The following is a 24642-nucleotide window of genomic DNA, read 5'->3' as shown; positions in this document are numbered from 1 at the left end:
TCAATTTTGCCCCGATTTAGCTATTGAATCATATGCTTTTTACAAAATCACAGCGATTTGTTAATCGCTGTAACTTTTTTACTATGAAAAATTTTGTATTTCTATGCAAACATTTCCAAAGCACCTTTTAACGTAGAATTTAATGGTTTAAGTATAACTTTTTTAAAATTAATAATTTAAGAGTTATCAACAGAAAAATTGATTTTTTATTTGGGACACCCTCTATATTTTTAATTAACTGAAAAGAATTTAAAATTACATTTCCAAAAATATAGCGTACTTGATATTTTGTTATAATCCCCTTCGAAATACAGAATTTTTAAAAGTTCACCACTTTTAACTAAGTAGGCTTTGGACCCCTTATTGATGATATGCTCTTAAAGGAACTCAAAAACATAGTTTTCCAGCAAGACGACGCACGACCTCTCAACGCTGAAGTTATCGGCAAATTTTTGCAGCCAATTTCAAGAATAATTGAATAGCTAACGAAGATCCCAGCCGTTGTCCGTCGAGGCCGCCTGACTTAGATGGATCTAATTCTATGGATATATTTGCGGAAGAATAAAGGTTCCTTATTCTTCCGTATAATCTAGAAAATAATTAGAAATACTTAGCAGTTATGAGAGAGTATTTTTCACCCCCCACTGAGCTAATGAATTCCGCGAGAAATGTTCAAAAACTGCGCCGTCTGTCCATAACAGAAGACGGTCGATATGTCGAACACCTGTAGCAAAATCTCATGTCTTGGTTTGCTATTTATTTTTATTGTTTTTAGATATAGTTTAAATGTGTTGATGTTGGTTAAATATATTTTAAATTGTTATAGAATTCTGCATCTCTCATAGCAAATGTTATTTTCGTTTTAATTGATGCTCACAGCTAGCATTTTTTTTGCATTACAGCCGATGCCGTTCAAAGCCTATAAGCGGGCGAATTTTTATATACTCTATATCTCGAAGAGGAATCAAGCAAAATATCAAGTGTGTTATATTTTTGGAAAGGTAATTTTAAATTCCTTTTAATAAATTAGAAATATACAGGGTGTCCCATTTCAAAAATCAATTTTCAAACCATTAAATTCTACGTAAAAAGGTGCTTTGGAAATGTTTTCATACAAATATAAAATTTTCCATAGCAAAAAAGTTACAGCGATTTGTTAAAAATGCATATTTTTGAAAAACACCCCGTAACTCCAAAACGGTAACAGATATATGCGGTTTTCAACATCATGTTTTTGACAAAAATTGAGCTCCAGACACCGATATTAGTTTCTGTTAATCTCCTATAGAAAATAAAGAGTGTGTTTCCATTTAAAAGCGTCGTCGAATTTGACCCACCCTGTACACAGCAAATTGGAACTGAACTATCGTGATCCACCACTAATGTATAATAAATAAAAAAGCAATATCAGTGTATCCAGTATAGAAAAGATATTTTTACCATCTGCGCCAAACGCGTTCTATTTTTATTTTTAAGTTGAGGGTAAGAATCATTGACATTATGGCGAAGGTAGAGTTAGCATAGCCGAAATCAAGAATTCGAAAAAATAAAATTCACAATGCATCATACAACTTTTTAGAAAATTACTTAGTAATCTTTAAATTACTATAATAACAATCTACTAGATATTTATTGTATAATACCTCAGATCAGCTCATAATACCATCAGATACGGGTGTTACGACATTTTGTCTACTTTCTAAATTTCATAGACGTACTTAGGAAATGTATAGTATATATATATTTTTCGGTAGTATTCAAATGAATAGATGGTATTAGGGGTATTAGTTAGAATTACCAATTATTTCTTAATCAAGTTTATGAATAGTTACAAAAGAAAAACATCAAAAAGTGTACTTTTTAAATATTTAATAACCTTAATTAGATTTATAACAAAAAATTTTAGAACATTCAAATCCATAATCAGTCGCCTTGACACATTACTCTATATGTGACAGGAATGGTGATCGAGTTCACTTGAAAATGAAGATTTATTTCCAAGCTAACTCGACGCCGCTTTTTTTTTATCAGATGCTATAAACAGCAGCTTAAAAGATACATACATTCTGCCATTAAAATCTAATTAATATTTACTTCATAACATTACTTCATTCAATAAAAATCAAACATACAAAAAATACACAAACACATTTCTAAGGTACGAGATGCTAAAGCATGTTTACTATAATAATTCTATTCAAATCTCAATTATCAAATTTACAAAAATATACTAAGATTCATAAAAAAAATAAATATCTAAACACACATAAATAAACTTAAATATAAATTGGATGGTATTTGGTCTTCGTAACTGTCTTCCTACATGTTGGACATTTTTTCACTGTCTTTGCAACCTGAATTATACACGGTTCACAAAATAGATGTCCACACATGGTTACCATTATTTTTATATTGCCGTCTAGGGTTTCTAAACATATTGGACAGCAGGGAGGTTCCTTCTCATCATTTTTCTATATAATTTGAATCAAATCATGTAACAATTAACTTAATTTATATGAATTTATTTACCTTCGGTTCTTCAGGTTTTGCTTGTAGATCTCCCACTAAATTTGAAACATTGCCTATAATATCGTTGGTCTTTTTTACTAGATCCTCTAAGCTGAAAACGATAGATGTATGAATAATTGTTTGTAAGTTTAAAAAATAAAGACAATGGAAGTCCAAAATAATTTTAGTTTCAATACTAAATCATTGTCCACCAGATTGTATTGCCTAAGTGTTTGATATTTAAAAATTCTCGCTTTATAATGACATACACTGCCAATAATGACAGACTGCAGAAACTCGACCAGATACAGCGAAAACTAAACAACTACTAGAGACAATCGAAATGAGAGTACCACGCAGAATAGCTTTAAAGAGGCTTCTGGACAAAGAGAGAAATGAAAGCATAAGAAGAGCATGCAAGGTTGAAAATGTAAATGAGTGGGTACGCAGCAGAAAGGAAGAATGGAACGAGCATATCAGCAGAATGGACAACAAAAGGATAGTGAGAGTTGCACGCGACATAACACCGCTAGGTCGCAGAAGCTTAGGACGTCCACGAAAACGATGCAGCGACAACTTGTCAGTCTGACCAGTAGAAACGACGAAACCAAACAGGCGATTCACCTATTATGAAGAAGGAAGAAGAATATATTTAAAAATATTTAGAGTCTCATTTAAAAAAATATATCTTGGGTAATATTTAAGTAATTACAAATCAGCAAAAATTTGATTACGCCACTGGGTTCTATTAGTACATGATCCAAATGAAGGATTATTACCGCTCATTGTATTTTTAATCAAAATCTAATTTTTACTTATATTTATGAATAGGAGAATACACTTTTAACAGGGTGCCTATCAAAAAGTTGCTGCAACTACGTTTAATTAATTAAAATAATAATAACTGAATTTAGAGTTGCCTTTTGATCATATACCGGGTGCGTCTCAAAAGTGGCTCACCCCTATAACTTTTTTATTTTTTCAGATAAAAAATCGAGATTTATATTATATATATATCATATATCAACTTTTGACATTATCGCTTAATAAAAAATCGTATTTTAAATTTCAATCTAGAGTGTCATTGCTATGTTAAAAATACTAATTATTTTTAATCAAGGAGCCTTGGAAAAATAGATTTGATTGTCCTAATATTTTTAGTGTCTTGTCCTGGCCAGTTAAAAGATGGCCAAATCATATTTTTAGTTATATCTCAATTTTTTTCAAATGGAATGAGGGTGGCTCATTAGCATATTTGAAAAAAGCATTTTTTTACGAATAATTTGATACCACACACTTGGTATCTCGAGTCAAATTTTCGTTATGTATCACATGTTATAATTTCAGATTAACCATATGCAAAAATATCAAAAGTTGATATATGATATGTCATTCTATTCAGAGTGTCATTTTTAATTGAATAAAGTAAAAATATACCAAGGGTTTCATTTAAAAATCAAAAGTTGTAGTAATTTCTGATGAAACAGGAAGTGACCAAAAACAATTATTGAATATGTTACATACTTGTTAATTCAAGTCAAATTATCTTTATATTTGAGCTGCTTTTGAGAAACACCCGGTATTACCGCATGCTATGTCACAACTTGTACTAGAGCATACCAGAAGTAAATGTATCATGTGTTTTGATACATACCTAGATACTGGAATATTCTCCTTTATTTTATCTTTGCAAACATTTACTAAATCACAATCCTTCAAAATATCATCAACAAAGTCAAACAAATTATTTGGTTTATTTCCTTTGGATTTTAGACTACTGGTACTACTACTAAGTGTTTCAGGTTTATGATCAAAACTAAATTTTGAGGTGCTGGCTGAAGTAGATGGCTAAAAACGAATATATATTATGCTATAAACATTTTAATTTTTCTAATTTAGAAAACCTTATCCTCAGGTTCAGAATCGGAAGAAATTTCGTAAAATGGCTTATCCTTCTTCCCATGAGGCACTGATAACACCTGTTCATCATTTTTAGTACCAAATTGTATATCATCATCAGAATCCAATGCATCGAAAAATGTATCCAATTTCTTCTTTATTTCATCTTCCTGATTATTTTGTATTCGTTTATTATCTGTAGCCTAAAAACAAAATTTTTTTTACACAAAGCTTCATTAAAAGTTTATAGTATCTAATAAATTAATGTACGCTTCTTCCTAATATATTAATAAATAATGAAAAAATATTGATCCTTTTTCAAAATAATAGTGACTCTTCATATATGATTTTGGAGTCTCCCTATAAAGTTGTATGAACAGAATAAAATAAATGGAACTCACAAATTCTAGGAGAAATGAGAATTAAACAAGAACATGAAACTATTTAAAGCATATTCTATGGCAAAAGAAATAGTCCTATAATGCTTCTATCAAAAAAATATATTTTTTATAATTTATACATTTTATGATATATGTTTTGTATAAATTGAAGCTATATTTGATCCATTATTAGAAACCATGTACACAAAAGTAGGTATACATTTTCTAAATATAAAAACATGTCAATTATTGAAAGAAATGAACTATTTTGAACAATGTAAATATAATTTTTGATATACATACTACAAAATATTTCAGACACAAGACAGTTAGTTTTTTTTATCTATAATAATCACACAAGTAAAACCCAAGGTTAAACTTGGCAAAAAATAAAATAAAACACTATAAACTTTGGTATGCCTATTTGAAACTTACTATGGAGATCTTTAAACTTTGGTATGACTATGGAAGCTTTAAGAAACACCTATGACATAATTGGTACATGGTACACAATATGCTGTACAAGTGTACATGGTACAAATATGCTTAGAATTTCATGAATTAATTGGGATTCTTCAAAAAGTGAAGCTGATGTCATCTAGTGAAGTTTATAGGGAATACGAACCCCCAAATTGGGCAACCACTTCCAGTTCAATTATTGGAAGTCATAGACTCTGTCAAGGAAGTGGAAAAAAAGTTTAACCCAAGATTCACATTATTTAAATTCAAAATATGACTTAACAGGGTGTCTAGAATATGGATTCATGATTTAATATATAATACAAATATTTACCTCCTCTTCATCTGTATCTGAAATAAGCAAGGATGTGCTTTTTGAGGGAAGAGTTTGACGCTTGTTCGTGGATGTTTCTTAAAAAAAATTATATAGGTAATTTTATTAATTTAATACAGGTATTGAACCTCAAGTTCTTACTTTGCCTAGATGGTCCTGCTGTTGATTTCCTACCCCTACTTTTTGTTGCTTTCCTTGATTTTTTTTTCTTAGTTGCATCTCGACCATACAGAAAGATTTCTGCAGAAGACTCTTCTTCATCAGAAGAATTACTGAATCTTGTTTGACTTAAGAACTCAATTTCTGCATTCTTTTTTGCTGCTGTAATTCGAGTGCTTCTCCTTGGCATTATTTTGAAGAAAATTCTTATTTATTACTTATAAAATTAATCTATAACATGTAAAGTATATCTAGGTAATAATATAATATTAGAAAATGTTGATGTTTTTTTAAATAGTTTTTCTGTTTTAGTTTTTTAAACCTTGTGGATGCTGTTGACAGTTGACAACTGTTGGTTAATTTAATTACCAACAAAATAACAAAAAAAAACTCTGTATGAACTCTAGGGCTGTGTTATTCTTATTTCCGGTTCTATCGTATTTAAATTATCGTCAAGGTCGCGTGGCCCGCAACGTCACTGCGGACCTTTTTAAATACCTCTACAACATGAAGGGTAAATATAACTTATAAAAAATAATCCTTTTCTCGCAAATATTAAGGTGTATTTCGTAGTATTCTAAACGTATTGTTATTATTAATTCAATTATCTATCATATTATAATTATAATTATTATAGGTATATGTACACGTATACACAATAACAACCTGAACCGTTGCCGAGATATGAACAAACTTTAAGTTTTTATTCTTAAAACATTTGGTAAAATTATAGGTTTTTAAAGACTTTAAACTAGGTGTAATTCTATAGAAAAATTTGTTATTATGTAAAAGTATTTCATCTTTATAAAAGTACCTACAGGATGTATTTATTTATATTTATTTTATTTTTTTCATCTGATATATACATCATCATCTATCATCTAAAAAAAAGTTGGTAGAATAATGATCATAGATATTTTATAACACCCACTTAGTGCAGATATACCGTATGATCGAAAAAAAAACGGCATCAGCGATGGCTATGAAATGAAGATTACTGTCATTTTATATGTAAATTTATATGGGAAATGTCATCGATCGTCATTTCCCAGCTAACTGGACGCCGTTTTTTTTGGCCATACGGTATATTCATATAATACTTAATTAAGATATGTCGGACATTATATATTTTGTAATAGAAATTTTATGGCAAATTCACTCAGTTAAAAAAAATTCAGCATTCATTTAATAACTATATTTATTTTTTTTAAGCATTCATTAAATTCAATATAAGTGATAGCACAGGATTTAAATTACTCTATATTATATTTTGTAGACAAAAATTATTTGAAAATTACGACAATAAGAAACAACAACAACCGAACAGCCCTGTAATAACTGAAACAGAAATATGAATAATTATTAATTTATTATTTGCTACGTGGCCGTTATACCGAAGTTTATAAGATCTAAGGTTTAAATAGAGAATAAAATTCAGATGTGAACATGTGAACAATAAAAAACGTACTTTAAACAGAAGAAGTTATTTATTTTTATACAAATAAGATATAATTATTGTGTTTTTAGGTTTTTGATATTTTATTTATCCTCAGAAGGTCCTCAGGTTTTATCTGATTTCTCGACAATAGATACATTAAATGTATTTGTTAAACAACGTAAAAAACAAAACACCCGACCCTGAGACTAATCTTCCAAGTTGCCAATAAAAAAAAACAAATTTTACTAAATGCTTTCTCTTTAAAAGTTGCCAGATTTAAAGAATATCAAATAATATATTTTTCTGACAGTAGTTTGTACCTTAGGTTTGTACCATGTTTGTACTACCAAACTACCAATACTACTATTATATAAAATTATTAAAATATAGAAACTAGAAAAGCTCGCAAACGTTTATGTCATTCATATACCCACAATCCACAATCAAAAAATCAAAATTTCTTGTATTCCTATTTTGTACATTTTTACAAGAAAAGGGATCAATTTTATAATGCAGGAATTTTTAGTTAAAATATATAAATTTTACCGATGAACTATTTCTAATTTTAATAATAATTCTAATTTTGTATTTTTAACCACCAGATTAATTATCCAAAATTGGGATTTTTTAACTCCACATAAAACTGTTTAATATTATTTTTCTTCCGGTGACTTAGTATTATTTTAACTGGATTAATACCAGGAAACTTTGTCTTCTGTAATTCGGCCTCATAAAAACACCCCTTAATCGGTTGACCTTCTACTGATTCTAGGTTAATTAAAATTGAGGATTAAAGAAAATTAAGAATTAAAGAAAATATGTTTATAACGCTATAAAAGACTAAAATCTCAAATGGATGGATGGATGAAATGGAAATGGATTCATATGAATGGTTTGTTTACGGTTTAGACTCCATAGTTTACGGTTTGTATGCCTCTGCTAGCCTCTCTGCGAAAATGGCGGATCTGTCAAAGTCACGTGTTCTGGAATTGTCTATTGATTTTGTGTCCCTATATATTACTTGTATATATTACTTTTCGAACAAAATCGTTTCACAGAGGTAACTATTAAGTTATAGCTATAAAATAAAGCATGTTGAAACCAAAGTAAACCAAATCTTAAACTACGCCAAGCTTAAACCTCTAGTTTTTTCATATTGCACAATACCTGATGATTTTTGATAAATCTGGCAGCTACCGACGCATCTATCTGGTGATTTTCATTTTACAGTATTGGTGACAATGATTGTTGATTTCACTAGTTGTCACTTGTCACTGTTGTCAGCTGTTCATATAAAGCGGGATTTAAAATTTAAAGGCATTTAAATTTCCGTTAATTTTATTAACCTGACTAGTTCATATGTTTAAGATTACTGAAAAAGATGACTGGTGAGTTTGTATTTTATATTTTAAATATCGAACTTAATTATCTTAAAAAATGTCTATACCTATGTGGCGGATTCATCTATCCAAAAAAAATCCTTATGGGTTTTTCGCCATTGCACTGCAAGAAAAATCTACAAAATAACCTCAACGATTTCTTGTAGACGTATCTGTTTTAAAAAGTAAAATGTTCTCGAATAGTTCAATTTAAATATTTTAATTAGTTTTTTTCTTGATTCTTTATATTTTTTTGCTTCCGACGACGGAAAGAGAAAACTTTCCGAAACGTTAAGCATTTTTTTCTTTGTTAGGCAAATTTTTATTACTGTAAACACAACTTCTGACAAGCAGCGTCCGTTTAGGTTTAACGCAGAAGTGTTTACAAAAAATAACTATTTTATTTTGTAGATTTTTCTTGCAGTGCAGTGGCGAAAAACCCATAAGGATATTTTTGGTTAATTATCTTATTTTTATAATCTAGACTCTGAGGACTATCCCAAACGAAATTTGCCTGAAAATGGTAAGTAAGCAAATGTTTATTTCTGTAGAATAAACTTTTTAAATTGCAGATGATTATGTTTTACAACCCCTGAAATTTCGAAGAATGTGTACTGGGGTGAGAAAGGAACTATTTAAAAATCAGGGTAGCAGTCAAAAGAAAAAGAAAAACGCTAATAGAGATTCTACTCTTCACACGTCTCCTGAAAGTTGTAAACAATATTTATTATCAACTTTACCTCGATTGAAAGTCTTGGGTCAAGTAAGTCATATTGTTAATATTTATGTTTTCATCTTAGCACTTAACAGTTCTACTGTGTTAAAAATCAGGGTAGCAGTCAAAAGAAAAAGAAAAACGCTAACAGAGATTCTACTCTTCACACGTCTCCTGAAAATTGTAAACAATATTTATTATCAACTTTACCTCGATTGAAAGTCTTGTGTCAAGTAAGTCATATTGTTAATATTTATGTTTTCATCTTAGCACTTAACAGTTTTACTGTGTTTTAGAAAACAGGTACATGCCCAAATTCTTCCAGTAAAAATAATAAAAATCCTCTGAAATCACCAAGACTTCCTTCACCAAGAATTACAGTTTCAGAACATAATAATTGTAATGCTTCTAAGGTACGAACAACACCTAATCTGAAAAATGATGTGGATTTTAAAGACAGTGATTCTCCTGATACACTACAGTTTGTTAAGCTTGAACAGTTTTGTGAAACAACTAAACCAAAAGAGAGTCCTCTTTCTTCAGTTTGTAGTCTGCTACAGAATAATATGCTGTTAAATAGTACTAAAAAGAATATTCCTAATGATGTACAGAATAAAGATGAAATTTTAAAGGAAATAAAAGATCTGTTACAGAAGGACCAAGAGCAGTATGAGCTTACATCAAATAGAATTAGAGAAATGTTTTTAATAATGCACAAAAATCATGAGGAGAATTATAAAAGAATATTCTCCTTAATAGAATCACTTGACGATGAAAATGAGAAGTCTGCACAAAAAGAAAATTGTTTTGCGCCAAAAAGAAGATCCCTTCGATTAAAAAATAAGAGTCCGACAAAGCCTGCTGGATCTCCGGTAATACTTAAAGCCGGAGATTTGAGAAAATCTACTTTAACAAAAAGTTTAGTATCAAAGTGCCAAAAATATCAAATCGACAGCCCTAGAATTAAAAATGCCATGAGCTTATACAATTCAACTAAAAGTTCATGCAGTGCCTTATTAACACCAAAAATTTTGAAAAACCAAGCAAGCGAATCACCCAAAATTTCAAACTGGCGAGCTAATATGTCTATAAAATTACAACAACAATGTTTATTATTACAGGATACACCTCAACATAAATAGCTAGGTTTAAGAAATTACATATATTGACTGTTTTACATTTACTATTTAATTATTTTATTTAAAGTAAAAATAAAGTATTTTTTATAGTTTTATAATTTAATGTTAGTTATAGTTTTTTTTTAATGGATGATATAGACAAAGTTAACTTTAGCACTTTCGAATTTAGCTTTCTTATGTGTAAGTTCTGATGTGTAACTATGAATTTAATAGTATGAACCTGAGGGATAAAAACACATAACAGGGTGGCGCACCTCATTCGCCTCGGTTGATTATACGAAAACGGAAAGATGTAGAAACAAACTATTTTATGGGTATATGTGGGAAGGCAATGTGCATAATTTAAAATTACTTTGAAATGTACAGGGTGTGTCAGAACTAAGATCCATACCAAAGTTATATTTTTTTTTATGGAACACATCCAGTATTTTATTTCATTTTTGGATTCTTGGACATAAAATAAGGTATTTATTATAAGGGTTTGATATGTCTAAAAGCTTTGGTTTTTGAGATATTTAAAGATATTTAAATATGCATGCTATAATAAAAAGGTTTGTCAACACCTTGTAGGTACATTACTTTTCAGAATTAATTATGGTGCTGACTTTCAAGCCAGACAAATAAACTTAACTAAAAAATTTGATTGCTTCCTTAAATGTATACAGGGGTATCAAAAATTGCTGCTCTATTTTAACTATTTATTTTACATAAAAACTTCGTTATTTCAAACGCAACACTATGTATTTTTTTTAAATAAGTCAGATTTAAATGTTCTTTCAAGCTATATTAGGGTTTCCTGTACCTATCTCGCTCAGATTTTGAATAAAAAGCGATTTTTCAATAAAATTGTAATCAAGATGGCTGGTGTCGCCATGACAATAAGCTATTAGTTCGACATTAGTTTATGGACTTTATTTAAATTTGTAACAGGTTATTTTTTTTAATTTACCTACAATAGTATTAATAAGTAAGTATTTATTATTTTATCAAGAAAAATGAAGCAGTATCTGCTGGCGGAAGGAATGCATATGTTACTAGAGATTTTATTTTGTGAGGACAATTGCTTGTTGGCCTGAAGGGTTTATGCTCAAAGGTATCCAAATAGGAATCTTCCTGATAAGTGTTCCTTTGAAAAATTACTTTTCCTATTTCGCAGAGCTGATGAAAAACCTATTAGGCAGACACTTGTCGTTGGAAGCGAAGAAAATGAATTTGCCTTAATTGGTTCTTTTATGGAAAATCCAATACATCTACAAGTCATCGTAAAAGAAATCAAAGAACTACTTCTATATTTCTTCTATATTTTTCTTAACAAAATAATAAATGCTTACTTATTAAACTGTTGCAGGTAAATTAAATAAAAAGTAAACTGTTATAAATTTAAATAAAGTCTATAAACTAATGTCGATTTTGAAAATAGCTACTAAGTGTTACTAAAAAATTGCCATGGCGACACCAACCATCTTGATTACGGTTTTATTGAAAAATCGTTTTTTGTTCAAAATCTGAGCCAGATAGGTATAGGAAACCCTAATATAGTTTGAAAGAACATTTAAATCTGCTTCGACTTATTTAAAAAATACATAGTGTTGCATTTGAAATAAAGAAGTTTTTATGTAAAATAAATACCTAGTTAAAATAGACCAGTAATTTTTGATACCCCTGTATTACATTTAAAGAAGCAATCAAATTTTTTAGTTAAGTTTATTTCTCTGGCTTGAAAGTCAGCACCAGAATTAATTCTGAAAAGTAATGTACAAGGTGTTGACCAACCTTTTTATTATATCGCATGCATGTTTAAATATTTCAAAAACCAAAGTTTTTAGATATATCAAACTCTTATAATAAATGCCTTATTTTATGTCCAAGAATCCAAAAATGAAATAAAATACCGGGTGATCCATAAGAAAAAATACAACTTTAGTATATGGATCTTAGTTCTGACACACCCTGTACATTTCAAAATAATTTTAAATTATGCATATTGTCTCTCTGCATATACCCATAAAATACTTTGTTTCTACATCTTTTCGTTTTCGTATAATCAACCGAGGCTAATGAGGTGCGCCACCCTGTATATAATTAGCGATAAGCCTGTAGTATTTTTTTAAAATTTAATTTTCATTAAAAAAGGGTGTGTCAAAAGAATCGATTCAGCATGTCCAATAAGAAAAAAAACTGTATGATCGAAAAAAAAACGGCGTCCAGTTGGCTTGGAAATGACGATGACAGTCCCCATATAATTTTACATATAAAATGGCAGCGATCTTCATTTCATAGCCATTGTTTTTTGGATCATAAATATATTGTATATTGCTCTAGATGTATCTATTAGTGCCAAAAGTGGTGATAGATGACATCAACATGAAATGTTTTATTTTTTTCTTTATAAAAAACTCTATCACCGGGAAAAATATTATTTTTGATGTGTACTATTGTATATTACCTCTAAATATAGGTACTAATTTTCAGATATACAGGAATGAACTAGGTAATTCGAATGAAAAGTTACCCTAAGTGCGACATATTTTAATGCTAAAAATGTGTCCACAAATTTATCTACAGGGACGTAGATATGGGTTTTATCACTGGAATATTTTTTCTAAAAAAAACCTGTACGCCATTGACATTTTTTTCTCAGCACAGGCATTAAACGGCCTACACAATTTTGCTAACAAAACAAAAAAAATCAGTTGGGCACATTTTTTTTAGAAAAATATCCCAGTGATAACCCATTGGCACATCTCTGGTGAATCTGTCAACACTTTTTTAGTACTAAAATATGTAGCAATTATAATAACTTTTACCCCCAAAATTTCATTCGAATTCCTAAAAGCGCTTGGAAGAAAATTATAATAAATCGAAAAAAAACGATTAACCCTCTACGAAACAGCAGAATCGGATCTATACAGGGTGTTTCAAAAGGCATGTGCCCTCTCTCGTGGGGAGATTCATCGCGTAAAAATAAGATTTATTTTTCATATTAACATACGGCCGATTCTGCTTTATTTCGTAGTTACAGGGTGTGAAAATCTTAATATTTTTTCGATTTATTATAATTTTCTTCCAAGTACTTTTAGCGTTTCGAATGAAAATTTCAAGATAAAAGTTACTGTAAATGCGACATATTTTAAAGCTAAAAAAGTGTCGACATATTCACCAGGGACGTGCATATGGGTCATCATAGGAATATTTTTCTAAAAAAGCGTGTACGCCACTGACTTTTTTCCCTTGTTAGTGAAATAGTGTAAGCAGTTTAATGCCGATTAAAAGTTGTCTCTTGATATTTTGTCGATTTTGGCTTCCTTGGTGAGATAAGCGCAATTTTATTAATTTGCCTTGATCCAAGTTTAATAGCAACCTTTAAAGAAAATAATATCATTAACATGCGAAAGTTTTAAATAAGTACTCATTGATTCATCATGAGTAATCATGAAAAAATCATCATCAAAAAATACGAAAAAAAGTTCTTGTGTATGGAAATGCATATATAGTTTTAGAGTTACAGGATGTTAAAACTTTTTAAAATTAGGTTTTTTGTAATGTTTTATTTGAAATTGCTGTAGGTTGGACTAATAGTACCTAATAATAAAAATTAGGTAAAATATATAATTTATTATTTTTATTTGTATTTTAATTTTATTAAATAGATAACTTTTAATGTTTTAATTTTAAGTTTCAACACTCTGTAGCTATACGAAACAAAGCAAAATCAGACTTATGTTGATATGAAAAATAAATCTTATTTTTGTGTGAGGAATCTCCCCGCCACGACAGATGAGACATGTTTTTTGAAACATCCTGTTTATTGATAGGTATAAAAATATATTTTATTTTTACGGGAGGAATCCCCCCACAAGAGATGGCACATGTTTTTTGAAATACCCTGTATTTGTTTCAGTTTTCATGCACAAGGAGACCCTATTACATATAAAATATTTCTACGGAATATTTCCAAATAAAAAGGAACAATAATCAGTGGCGGCTCGTGAGTTCTGAAGAATGGACGGCACAACCTCTGCAAAAAAAATAATTTACTATTTTTAGTACATAAAATCTATCTTTCTAGTTTTCATGCTAGAAATGACAACATTATTTAATCGTGTAAATGTGTAAAGGCCCCCACCGGATTATCACCACTGTTAAGTCGATTATTTTTAAATTTTAAGTTTTTTTTAAACATATAACGTACGTATTTACGAGAAAAATAGGATCACAGACCTGTTTATTAACCCTGTCTTTCACCAAGTCAGTCAACAATTCCAACTAGCTATGATATTAGTCATCTGTCGAAGTTAAAATAAACTTTTACACCACGCAAACTAGTCTTGAATAGGTTAAAGCACGGATATTTGCGTCAAACAATGGATGGAAAATTCGACAATTTTCCGAAAATAATTTAGTCAGGTGTTTAGAAGAATGTTCAGAAGGTGATGATAGCGAGTAGGTATGTAGGTAGGTAAACTGCTAGATATATGTATTTCCTCTGTTCTTAATTTTCTTGGCATATTTTTATACATAGGTATGCCAGCGAATTTTTACTATTTTACAATTTTTTTTTAATCAATGAAATAAATTTATAAAATTGAATTAGGCGAAATCACTTAAACGTTAAAATTATTTTTTTTATTGTCAATCACGTCGGAAAAATTAATACTTTTGTGACGTTTGAAAAAAATAGTTATTTTTCTACAAACGTCAGTAAAAATGTAATTTTGAACGCGTGCTGTCAGTGCCTAAAATACGACATTATGTTACTGATGGTAAAAGTCATTTACTTTTAGCACTGGTGCTAAAAGCTAATCACGTGATTTACTCTTAACACTGAAGCGATAATTGAAAAAAATATAAGAAAAATCAAGTCAACGTAAATTAATTATTTACTCAAATTAAATGTACAATTAGTGAAATTACAATTGGAATAAGTTATTCCATGGCCAGTTTCATTTATAACTGTAGTACAAGTAGAAGTTATCTCTGACGTGAATCTTGTACAAAGATTAGAAGCAATGGTAGTGTCCGCTGAGGTTCTGGATAAAATTTGACCTGCAATAGTCGTTTTATTTTGTAAAGAGTCTTCTATATTATAATCCTCCGCTACGGTACTGAACTTCCATCCACCGTGTCGCTTAATTGTACTAAGATTAGCCCCAGAATCTGCCAGCAAACTTGCCGAGGATCTTCGGAAGCAATCTCCACTATAAAGATGAGAATCGGGCAAATTTAGAAATTTAGCAATATTGGCAGGCATCTTACCAAATGTGTTGACTTCGATCTGGAGTCGCGGCACATTTATTCTTAATTATATACATATTAATACATATACATATTTTTGAATGGTTGATGGTCGCTGGACGGAGAGCTATGTACTTCTTGTAATAATAATAATAATAATAATAATAATATACTTTATTAGCCCAACAGGAAATCCCAATTACAGAGCTAAATCAGAAAAAAAAAAAAAAAAACAGAAATTCACCAATTGACTCAAAAAATATATAAAAAACTAACATATAACAAAAATAGCATTAAATTCATCATATAGTCATAAATCAAATTCATCAATATTAACAGCTGATACAAAACCTTTTCACAAAAAATATATATAAAGAAAAAATATATTATATAATAAAAAGCAAATTAAATTGATAGTATAGTTGATACCAAACATTATATGAACACAAAGAAAATTAGCATATTGAGCTAAAATGATCGCAAAGATGGCGAATCACAGAATCCACTGAATCAGCACTAATATCACATTTCGCGCTTATTGAATTATATAATTTACACATAGAATATAAAGGAGATCTTAATGCGATATTAGTGCGAGGAAAAGGCATATAAAATGTGACATTATTCCTGGACTCCAACCTAGGCACCACAAATTTGAGCTGTTGCAGTAGGTATGGGCTATCAATCAAGTTGTTTAATAACTTATGTAAAAATTTAATATTGTGACAACATCTTCTCACCTCTAATGACTGAACGTCATACTGACTCAATAATAAGCCCTCGTCAATACCCCTTACAGGATAGGAACCACTGCTCTTATAAAACAAGAATTTCAAGAAGCGCCTTTGTGTGTTTTCTAATAGTTTCTTATGAACATCATAATGCGGATTCCATACTATATCAGCATATTCAAGTTTAGATCTGACATAAGAGTAATATAAAACCTTTAAACAATCCACATTAGTAAATGTTCTACAATTTCGAATTATAAACCCCAACATTTTTGTGGCGTCGTTCTTTATTTGATAAATATGGGCAGTAAAGGAGAGCTTTGTATCAAACGTTACTCCCAAATCTTTAATTGTAGATTCGCAACTTAAAACTTGACTATTCACCCGATATTCAAATCGAAAATTGTTTTTTTTGTTCGAATAAGTCACCACTTTACATTTGGCTGAATTTAGATGAAGCCCATTCCACTCACACCAACTACTAACACGATCTAAATTTTTCTGTAAACGCTGGCAGTCATTCACAGACTCAATTAAACAATAAATTTTCAAATCATCAGCAAAGAGTAGCCTTTCACAATCCAAATAATAGGTAAGGTCATTAATATATAATAAGAATATTAGTGGGCCAAGGTTAGATCCTTGTGGAACCCCCAAACTTGCATGATAACAATCCGACACATGTGTGCGTTATATGAAACAAAATACTTGCGATTAATCAAATATGAAAATAAGAAATCTATTAATTTATTATCAAAACCAAGACCCGCAATCTTTTTTAAAAACATTAGGATTAATTCTGTCAAATGCCTTAGATATATCAGTATATATCACATCAACTTGGTAATTATTATCCAAAGCATTTGAAAGAAACTGGGAAAGCGTCACCAAGTTAGTAACTGTCGATTTATTTGCCACAAATCCATGTTGATAGGGAGAGAGTAGATTCCTTGTAGCTGAGTAGATCCGACCATGCAGTGCGATCTCAAATACCTTAGCAAAACTCGACAGCAATGCAACTGGTCTATAACTCGTTACATCAGACACATCTCCATTTTTAAAGATAGGGCACACTCTAGCAGTTTTCCATATCGTAGGAAAAGTTCCCAATCTTAAGGAAATATTAAAAATTTTTTTAAGCGGATTTGCAAAAACGTTGCCGCAATCTCTAACAATAAATGCTGGCACATTATCATAACCAGATGTTAATTTAGGCTTAAGCTTTTTATCGCCATTTCAACATCCTTGCTATCAAGAAAGAACATGCTAAAAATATCACCACTTGTGTTTCCCTCATATTTTCCATTCAGTGCTTGAACACTAGGTGTACGGTATACACTGCCAAAGTAATCAGCAAAAGCATTCACAATACTACCCGGTGTATCAAGTTCTTGATCCGCATAAGTCATTTTTCCAGGAATTCTTGTACAATCTTTTTCGCGTTAATATATGACCAAAAACGTTAGGATCATCATGAATTGAATTTTGTATGTTACTTAAATAATTCTTATATGCCATGTCTATCTGTAGTTTGATATTTTTCTCAAATTCTTATATTCCACCAAATAAATATTTAAATTAGTTTGTTTGTATTTTCTAAGATTATATGACTTTAGTTTGATGTTGTTTATCAGTTCCGATCCATACCACTTTGGGTATTTTCTTTTATAGTCTCTATATAAAGGTACATGCAAGTCAAACACACTATAAACTTTTTGATAAAATAGATCCATAGCCATATCCAGATCCTCACACATATTCAAAAAGCTCCAATCTGTTTCCAGAATAGAATTATACAATTCAATATAATTTGCCTTCCTAAAGTTATATCTTTTTACATTTCGGTTCTGAACAAATTTTTTAGATTTAATATCTACTTCAAAAGTGATGTGAAGAGCTGGATGATAAAGATCTTCAGCAACAAGGGGATTATTATCGCGCACAATTACACAGTCAAAATTCGAGAAAACAAGATCCAGTATGCGGTTCAAAGAATTACAGACAGAGTTGCATTGCCTCAGATTGTAAAATGACTGAAACTCAGTCACCAACTGTTTTTTGGCGCTAAAATTATTAACATCAAGAAAATCAGGCATGTTATAATCGCCCAACACCAAAAATTTTTCACTTAAAAGAACTTCTAAACTATACATTTCTTGAAATAGTTCCGAATATAAATTAATTGGCATATTAGGAGGTATATACAAAGCAAGTATACAGAAAGTAGCACGATCAACAACAAGTCTGCATCCCACAATATCGACAGAAGGAAAAACATCAAAATTACTTAAGTTAAGTCTTTCAGATCTAATGCTAGACTTACAGGCTAAAAGAACACCTCCACCCCTTGATGTGCCGGACTGTGCGAACTTTCTATCCGAGCGATAGACGTGGTATGAATTTGGAAATAATTCGCTACTATTAACTTCTTCCTTAAGCCACGTCTCGGTTAATACAACTATGTCAAATTCCTCTTGCGACACCGATGCACAAAACTCCGCCACTTTAGTATTTAAACCCCGCACATTTTGGTAATTTAAAGAGCAGTAATTTGTAAATTCCGATGATGACCGATTGGGCACATTTAGTTTAAATTATCATTTTCAACAATCTTCGGCGTACCGTTGAAGAACTTTATTTTACAAGCAATTCCCTCGTTCTGGCGTTTTATAAGATCTTCTTTTAGTTCTTTATAAAGTCTTAATTGCAGCGGTGTACGATCAAAGGACACAAAGACTTTTTTATATATATCAGTGCCTTTAAGTTTGTGTGCACTCTTAATTGCATTATGCACCTGGTCCTCGTCTCTTAACGAAATTTTAATCAACCTATTACGTCCATTTGAAAATTTTCCCAGCCGTATAGGTTTAATGTCACTAGAATCAATGCTATTGTCTAGCAAATTCAACACACTCTGAACAGCTTTCTTATCATTCTCCCTTTTGACTGAAACATCAAGACCATTATCAGATTCCAAAATACCATGTATGACAAGATTCTTTCTACGGAGATGCGCTGATTTACCTCTACAACAACTTCCTCTATTATATGATCGGGGTCTATATTTATGTGCTGGGATTGAGATGTTCTCAAAGTTCTAACTTCCTCCTGCAGCTGTACAATAAGACTCTTTAAATCATTCATATCGCACTTGATATTACGACATTGTGTGCAAGACCAGTCGTATCCTTTACCCATGTTTACTATTCGTAGTTCACTATTCGTAATATTAACACATGTATTACGATATGTTTTATGACAGACTGTACAAGACACAACAAACTGTTTATCAAATGTTGAATTGCAGCAGACACAAAGTAGTTTGTTTGGTGGCATATTGATGGTTCAATTAAGGTATACACTTGCCCGTGCGAAAACTCTCCGTGGTTTTATCGTTGTTGTTGACGAAGTTATCTCTAGTGTTTTTTTACCGGCGTCCGTTTTTTTTTCCGGTGGAGAGTAAAATTTGGCAAATTGATTTCAACCAAATTATTTTATTACTATCACAAATTAAGAAAAGTATCTATGTCAAACTGATTACACTGAATAATTCAAATATAATGTACCAGTAATAACAAATGTTCGTTCCACATTAGTTTTTGTATCTGGAATATGCACGATTAATGAAGTTCCTCGATATTATTTAATGTCAAGTTGCATAGTTCTTCACAACGGCACGCTCCAAATATGCCGAAAATTACGGCAACTTTTTTCATAAGGTATATTTCATCCGATGTCTCTGCAAGAAATTTGTCGATCTGTTCTCTGGTCAATATTTTCGACTTCTTTGGACGATATCCCTCCGCTTCAAAAAAGCAATAAGCCTGTAATATTTGCTTATGTCCTGATTATTAATCTTATCATCGCCTTGACCATGAAATAATTTGACCAAAGCGTTGACGATTTCATTGGACTTTTCTTTGAAGAATGCCAAAAGTACTTTTTCACAATGACAAACCTTGCATTAGAAATTACTAAATAAAAAATATGTCTGATTTGTGATAGATATATTATTTTTTGATATTTTTCGAACGTTGATATTCGCACCAATTTTGCGGATGCGAATATCACTTAATGTACGAATATTTGTTATATCACTACTACAGATCATACAGGGTGACCTGCTAGTATCTAGTATAACAAAAATGTCAAATTGGGTAACATATAACACGACTGCAGATGCTAACTCTAGTAATATGAATAAAACATTAATGAGGAAATAATTAACGGTTGTAATAGTGGCTGTAACTTATCTCCATGCAATTTTCTTGATTCGTTCTATAAATGTATTTTATACAGTGCACTGCAAAGTTTCAGACAGCCGCTCGTTGCCAAATACTGAAATGTCTTTTCGTAAATTGTTTATGTAAAGTGGACTATTTTCGTCTTCTATGTTTGTTTGAAATTTTTGGAGAAAAAATAACGTGATCTGCCAGTGATTTCTCCCATAAATATTAGGAGAATTCTAAGTCGTTTACAACATAGTCGTTACTTTAATTTGGCAGAGGAAAAATAAATGGGATTTTAAAAACACAAGCTGATGTTCTACGCTAAATATTTTTATACAATGTTACCGATGAGGGGCGTTTGAAAAATTAAAGTTTAAAACAGTGGCGGACCTAAAAGGTACAATTTTCCTGAAAATAATTTACTTGACCACCTGCTATAACGTTTCAGATTTCATGATATTGCTGCAAATTACATTTTCTAATTTTTTAACACGATGCCATTATTGGAAAAGTGGGGGTAGTTTTCGCCCTTCCTGTACCTTTTCTTGATTTTTGTGAGAGTTCTTAAAACGGTTCTTAAAATATCTGAAAAAAAGAGTGTTTATTTTTTTAAAGTTCGAAGCCTTCTAGCGGACAAACGAAGCACTTTTGTATAGAGGTAAATTGTGTCCAATGAACTTATTTTGGTTTCAAAATTACGTAATAGTCCACGGAATATTGGGACACCCTGTATAACTGTATTGGAAATAAAAGATGTCTTGAGGCTAAAATAAAAGAAATATCATTTACTTATATATTTTTAGATTAAGATTTAAGATCGGCAAAAAAAAAGTTTTTTTTAATTTCACTCAAAATTCACTTCAGAGTTATTTGGGTCATAAATGACCTAAATACAAAATATTTTCATGGTGTCTGTCCGTCTGTCCGTCTGTAACACGATAACTCAAAAACCGCTAAACCGATTTTAACTAAATTTGGCACGAAAATACTGTGGCACCCGAGAATCTGGCCAATAGTTTTTTGGGGGTGGTAAGGGGGGGTATGGGAGGAGGTTAAAAATTTAAAAAAAAACAAAATTACAGTAGCTAGCGAAACGCGGTTTTCAATTTAAGATTAGGAATAATATTTGCAACAAAATTTGTAATAACATCAAAATCAGCCAAAGTCGCAGTTTTTGAGATAAAAAAAATTGGAAAAATTCCTGAAGAACTGCCTACCAGCTTTTTATTAACATATTTTAGTATGGGCGGCTATATGTATATGTGCCTCCCGGCCGGCGCCAATTTTTTCTTTGGCTTGTTGTTAATTTCATATATGATATATGTGCGCATTTTTAAGTACATATTGCTTTATTATAAGGCCTCCCTCGAAAAGAGAATAATTGAAGATAAAAGAGTTTGGTTTGGTTTCTTCTTGATGAACTAAAAATCTGTTTTTAATGATTATTAACTAATACCAATACCTTAAAATAAAATATATATGTAAAGTAATATTAAAAAATATATTTTTTGATTCTGATTTAAAAATACTATTAGTATATCTATCAAAACATATTTTTCGTCTTTAATTTATAGTTATGGCACGTTTATAACAAAACCTTGAAGTCAATCAAACTTGAAAAAATATTTTGTAAATCTGAGCCTGGGAAAACAAAAATATAAGCGGTAAAGGTGACGTTGAAATATTTGTAAAAAAAGTGTAGGTGTTTAACGTTACATTTATGCCGAAACAGTGATGTCATTATAAATTTAAAGGCGTCAGAAAAAACAGTTAGAAAAAAGTGGGTGTATTTTCGAAATGCTGTGTACAGAGTGTCCCATTTTGATTAGTGATGAGCAAATGCAAGACCAAGACCAAGACCCACTTGGTTTTGGTCTTGCATTTGCTTCCATTGCCTTCCTTAATTTATTTTGTATGACTATGTATTTGAATATATGTAGCTAAATAAATTTCACACACACATTCTCATATGTTCTATATTCATTTTTATTCAACAAGGATGGAGTTATCAGATTTTCAAACCAGCGTTTCGTCTTTCAGCTCATGCGTTGGAGAAAGAAAGAAAATCGATTTTTGGTAAGCAGATCTTACCAGGAAATTATTTATATATGAATTTTTTGATATATCATTGGTTTTAGTACCTCAGAAACTCTTAAAAATCCGTAATAAAATATCCAGCATTATATCTCTATTCGATGAGCAACAAGGATTTAGAACGGGTAGATCATGCACTGATGCGGGTCTTTGTTATAAGACAGATTGCAGAGAAATCGATTGAGTACAACAGACCAGCTTACATGTGTTTTCTAGACCTGCAGAAAGCGTTTGATCGGGTTCAGTTAGAAGATGTTAGGTTATGACAGACAAATACCTCATAACTTAATTAAAGTCATATAGAAAATATATACAGTGCTAACAAAATTCAGACTGATATCCCCGGGGATCTTACTGAACTAATACCTGTAGAGAAAGGCATACGACAAGGCGATTCATTAAGCCCACTTCTTTTTAATATAATCGTGGAGAAATAATCAAACAAATGCGCCATTTAAATGGATACAAACTGGGAGACCGCAATATTACAATTCTGTGTTATGCCGACGACGCTGTGCTATTAGCAGAAAATGAGGACGACCTCCAAAGACTAGTATATTGCTTCAATCTAGTAGCAAAATCTTATAACATGATAATCTCTGCATCCAAAACAAAGAGCCTGACAACATCAAAAATACCTATCAGATGCAAAATTGTCGTGGATCACACAATAATACAGCAAGAAATGAAATTTAAATATGTCGGTATAGAGTTATCTGGTTATGGCGATATCGAAACAGACAACAAACGCAATGAGAGTGGCTGTATGTCTGAACGACACCATATGGAAAAATAAATACATAGGTGTCGAGGTCAAGTCAAGAATATACAAGGCTGTTGGCAGAGCCATAATGACCTACAGAGCAGAAACCAGACCGGATACAGCAAAAAGTAAAAGATTTTTGAAAACAGGCGAGATGAAAATCCTCCGCAAAATCACAGGTAAAACGCTGCTAGATAGAGAACGAAGCGATAACATAAGGCAAACATGCAAGGTGGGTAACATTAATGAATGGGTATTGAGCAGAAGTCGCGAATGGAATGAACATATAAGCCGAATGGACGAGGGAAGCATAGTAAGGCTGTAGTTTGGTTTGGTTGTAGTCGTGGTGAGATAAATCACCACTGGGAAGAAGAAGCACGGGAAGGCCAAGAAAAAGATGGTGTAATAACCTTACCATCGATTGAAGCTGTAGGCATGATGTGAAGAATGAACAAGCAATCTACCTAATATAGAGTAGGAAGAAGAAGAAGAAGAAATCCAGGGCTATATTTAAAAAAATAAAGTTGATGATAGCACGGAACAAAGACGGAACTTTGGTTTGAAAATCTGATAACGGTCCTTTGTAGAGCAAAATAATCTATGCAAATAAGGTAATGTAAAAAATAAAAGTCATATTCCGAATTTTTTTTTCTAAAACTCTTCTGACGTGTTCAGAATTTTTAAACTTTTAAAGTGGAATTTTGATCAGCAAACTTTACCTCAATTTAACCAACATCGTATCTCTTTTTGCTTCCAAAATTCCAATGATGAAATTCTAATTTGGGACACCCTGTGCATACAGTGAAACGAAAGGTACGGGAATATGTTTTTTTTTAATCCTGCAGGTCGGTGATGCGGTGACTTAAAAGAACGGTAGAGGCACCAGCTTAATTTTGCGTAGAACATTAATCTCTGCAAATAAACACAGATGAAAGCCAAGTTTTTTCGAAAATCTGTAAAACGGTTTGTAAACTAAGCTGGATATTTACTGGGCGTGGCGCTTTGAATTACAAAAATACTTTAATGACGCCATTGTTCTATCAAAATATTTTTCTATTTGAAAAAAAAACATGTACTCTTATAAGAATCAAACTTATCTATACTAATACATAAAATCCTTAAATGACTGACATACTGATTAATCACGACCCTGCTCAAACCACTCAACGTAAGAAGCTCA

The 24642-nt window shown here is 31.0% G+C and overlaps 2 protein-coding genes across 2 annotated transcripts; one reads left to right on the top strand and one right to left on the bottom strand.

The window, feature by feature from the left end:
• Window positions 1-2076: 2076 nt before the first annotated feature.
• On the bottom strand, window positions 2077-6088 carry LOC115883305 (pre-mRNA-splicing factor CWC24-like). Its single transcript, XM_030901650.1, has 6 exons — window positions 5722-6088; window positions 5581-5657; window positions 4413-4610; window positions 4163-4356; window positions 2530-2620; window positions 2077-2471 (listed from the first exon to the last, which is right to left on the bottom strand). Exons 1-6 carry the CDS (start codon window positions 5927-5929, stop codon window positions 2277-2279), a joined length of 963 nt encoding a protein of 320 aa, XP_030757510.1. The 5' UTR covers window positions 5930-6088; the 3' UTR covers window positions 2077-2276.
• Window positions 6089-8426: 2338 nt separating this feature from the next.
• Window positions 8427-10513, top strand: LOC115883306. Its single transcript, XM_030901651.1, has 5 exons — window positions 8427-8565; window positions 9041-9079; window positions 9129-9319; window positions 9388-9504; window positions 9568-10513. Exons 1-5 carry the CDS (start codon window positions 8559-8561, stop codon window positions 10411-10413), a joined length of 1200 nt encoding a protein of 399 aa, XP_030757511.1. The 5' UTR covers window positions 8427-8558; the 3' UTR covers window positions 10414-10513.
• The last annotated feature ends 14129 nt before the right edge of the window (window positions 10514-24642 follow it).

This window comes from Sitophilus oryzae, unplaced genomic scaffold, assembly GCF_002938485.1.
Source record: "Sitophilus oryzae breed Bouriz unplaced genomic scaffold, Soryzae_2.0 scaffold_1869_pilon_pilon, whole genome shotgun sequence".
Lineage (NCBI taxonomy): Eukaryota > Metazoa > Arthropoda > Insecta > Coleoptera > Curculionidae > Sitophilus > Sitophilus oryzae.
This window is presented reverse-complemented; position numbering and strand designations above follow the sequence as displayed.

Excerpts from the sequence above, each read along its gene's own strand:
- LOC115883305 (XM_030901650.1), bottom strand. The coding sequence starts at position 5,929 with ATGCCAAGGAGAAGCACTCGAATTACAGCAGCAAAAAAGAATGCAGAA. Across the intron at positions 5,658-5,721 it reads AGCAGGACCATCTAGGCAAA|AAACATCCACGAACAAGCGT; the intron begins GTAAGAACTTGA and ends ATTTTTTTTAAG. Across the intron at positions 2,472-2,529 it reads CAAAACCTGAAGAACCGAAG|AAAAATGATGAGAAGGAACC; the intron begins GTAAATAAATTC and ends CAAATTATATAG.
- LOC115883306 (XM_030901651.1), top strand. Across the intron at positions 9,080-9,128 it reads ACGAAATTTGCCTGAAAATG|ATGATTATGTTTTACAACCC; the intron begins GTAAGTAAGCAA and ends TTTAAATTGCAG. Across the intron at positions 9,505-9,567 it reads GATTGAAAGTCTTGTGTCAA|AAAACAGGTACATGCCCAAA; the intron begins GTAAGTCATATT and ends ACTGTGTTTTAG.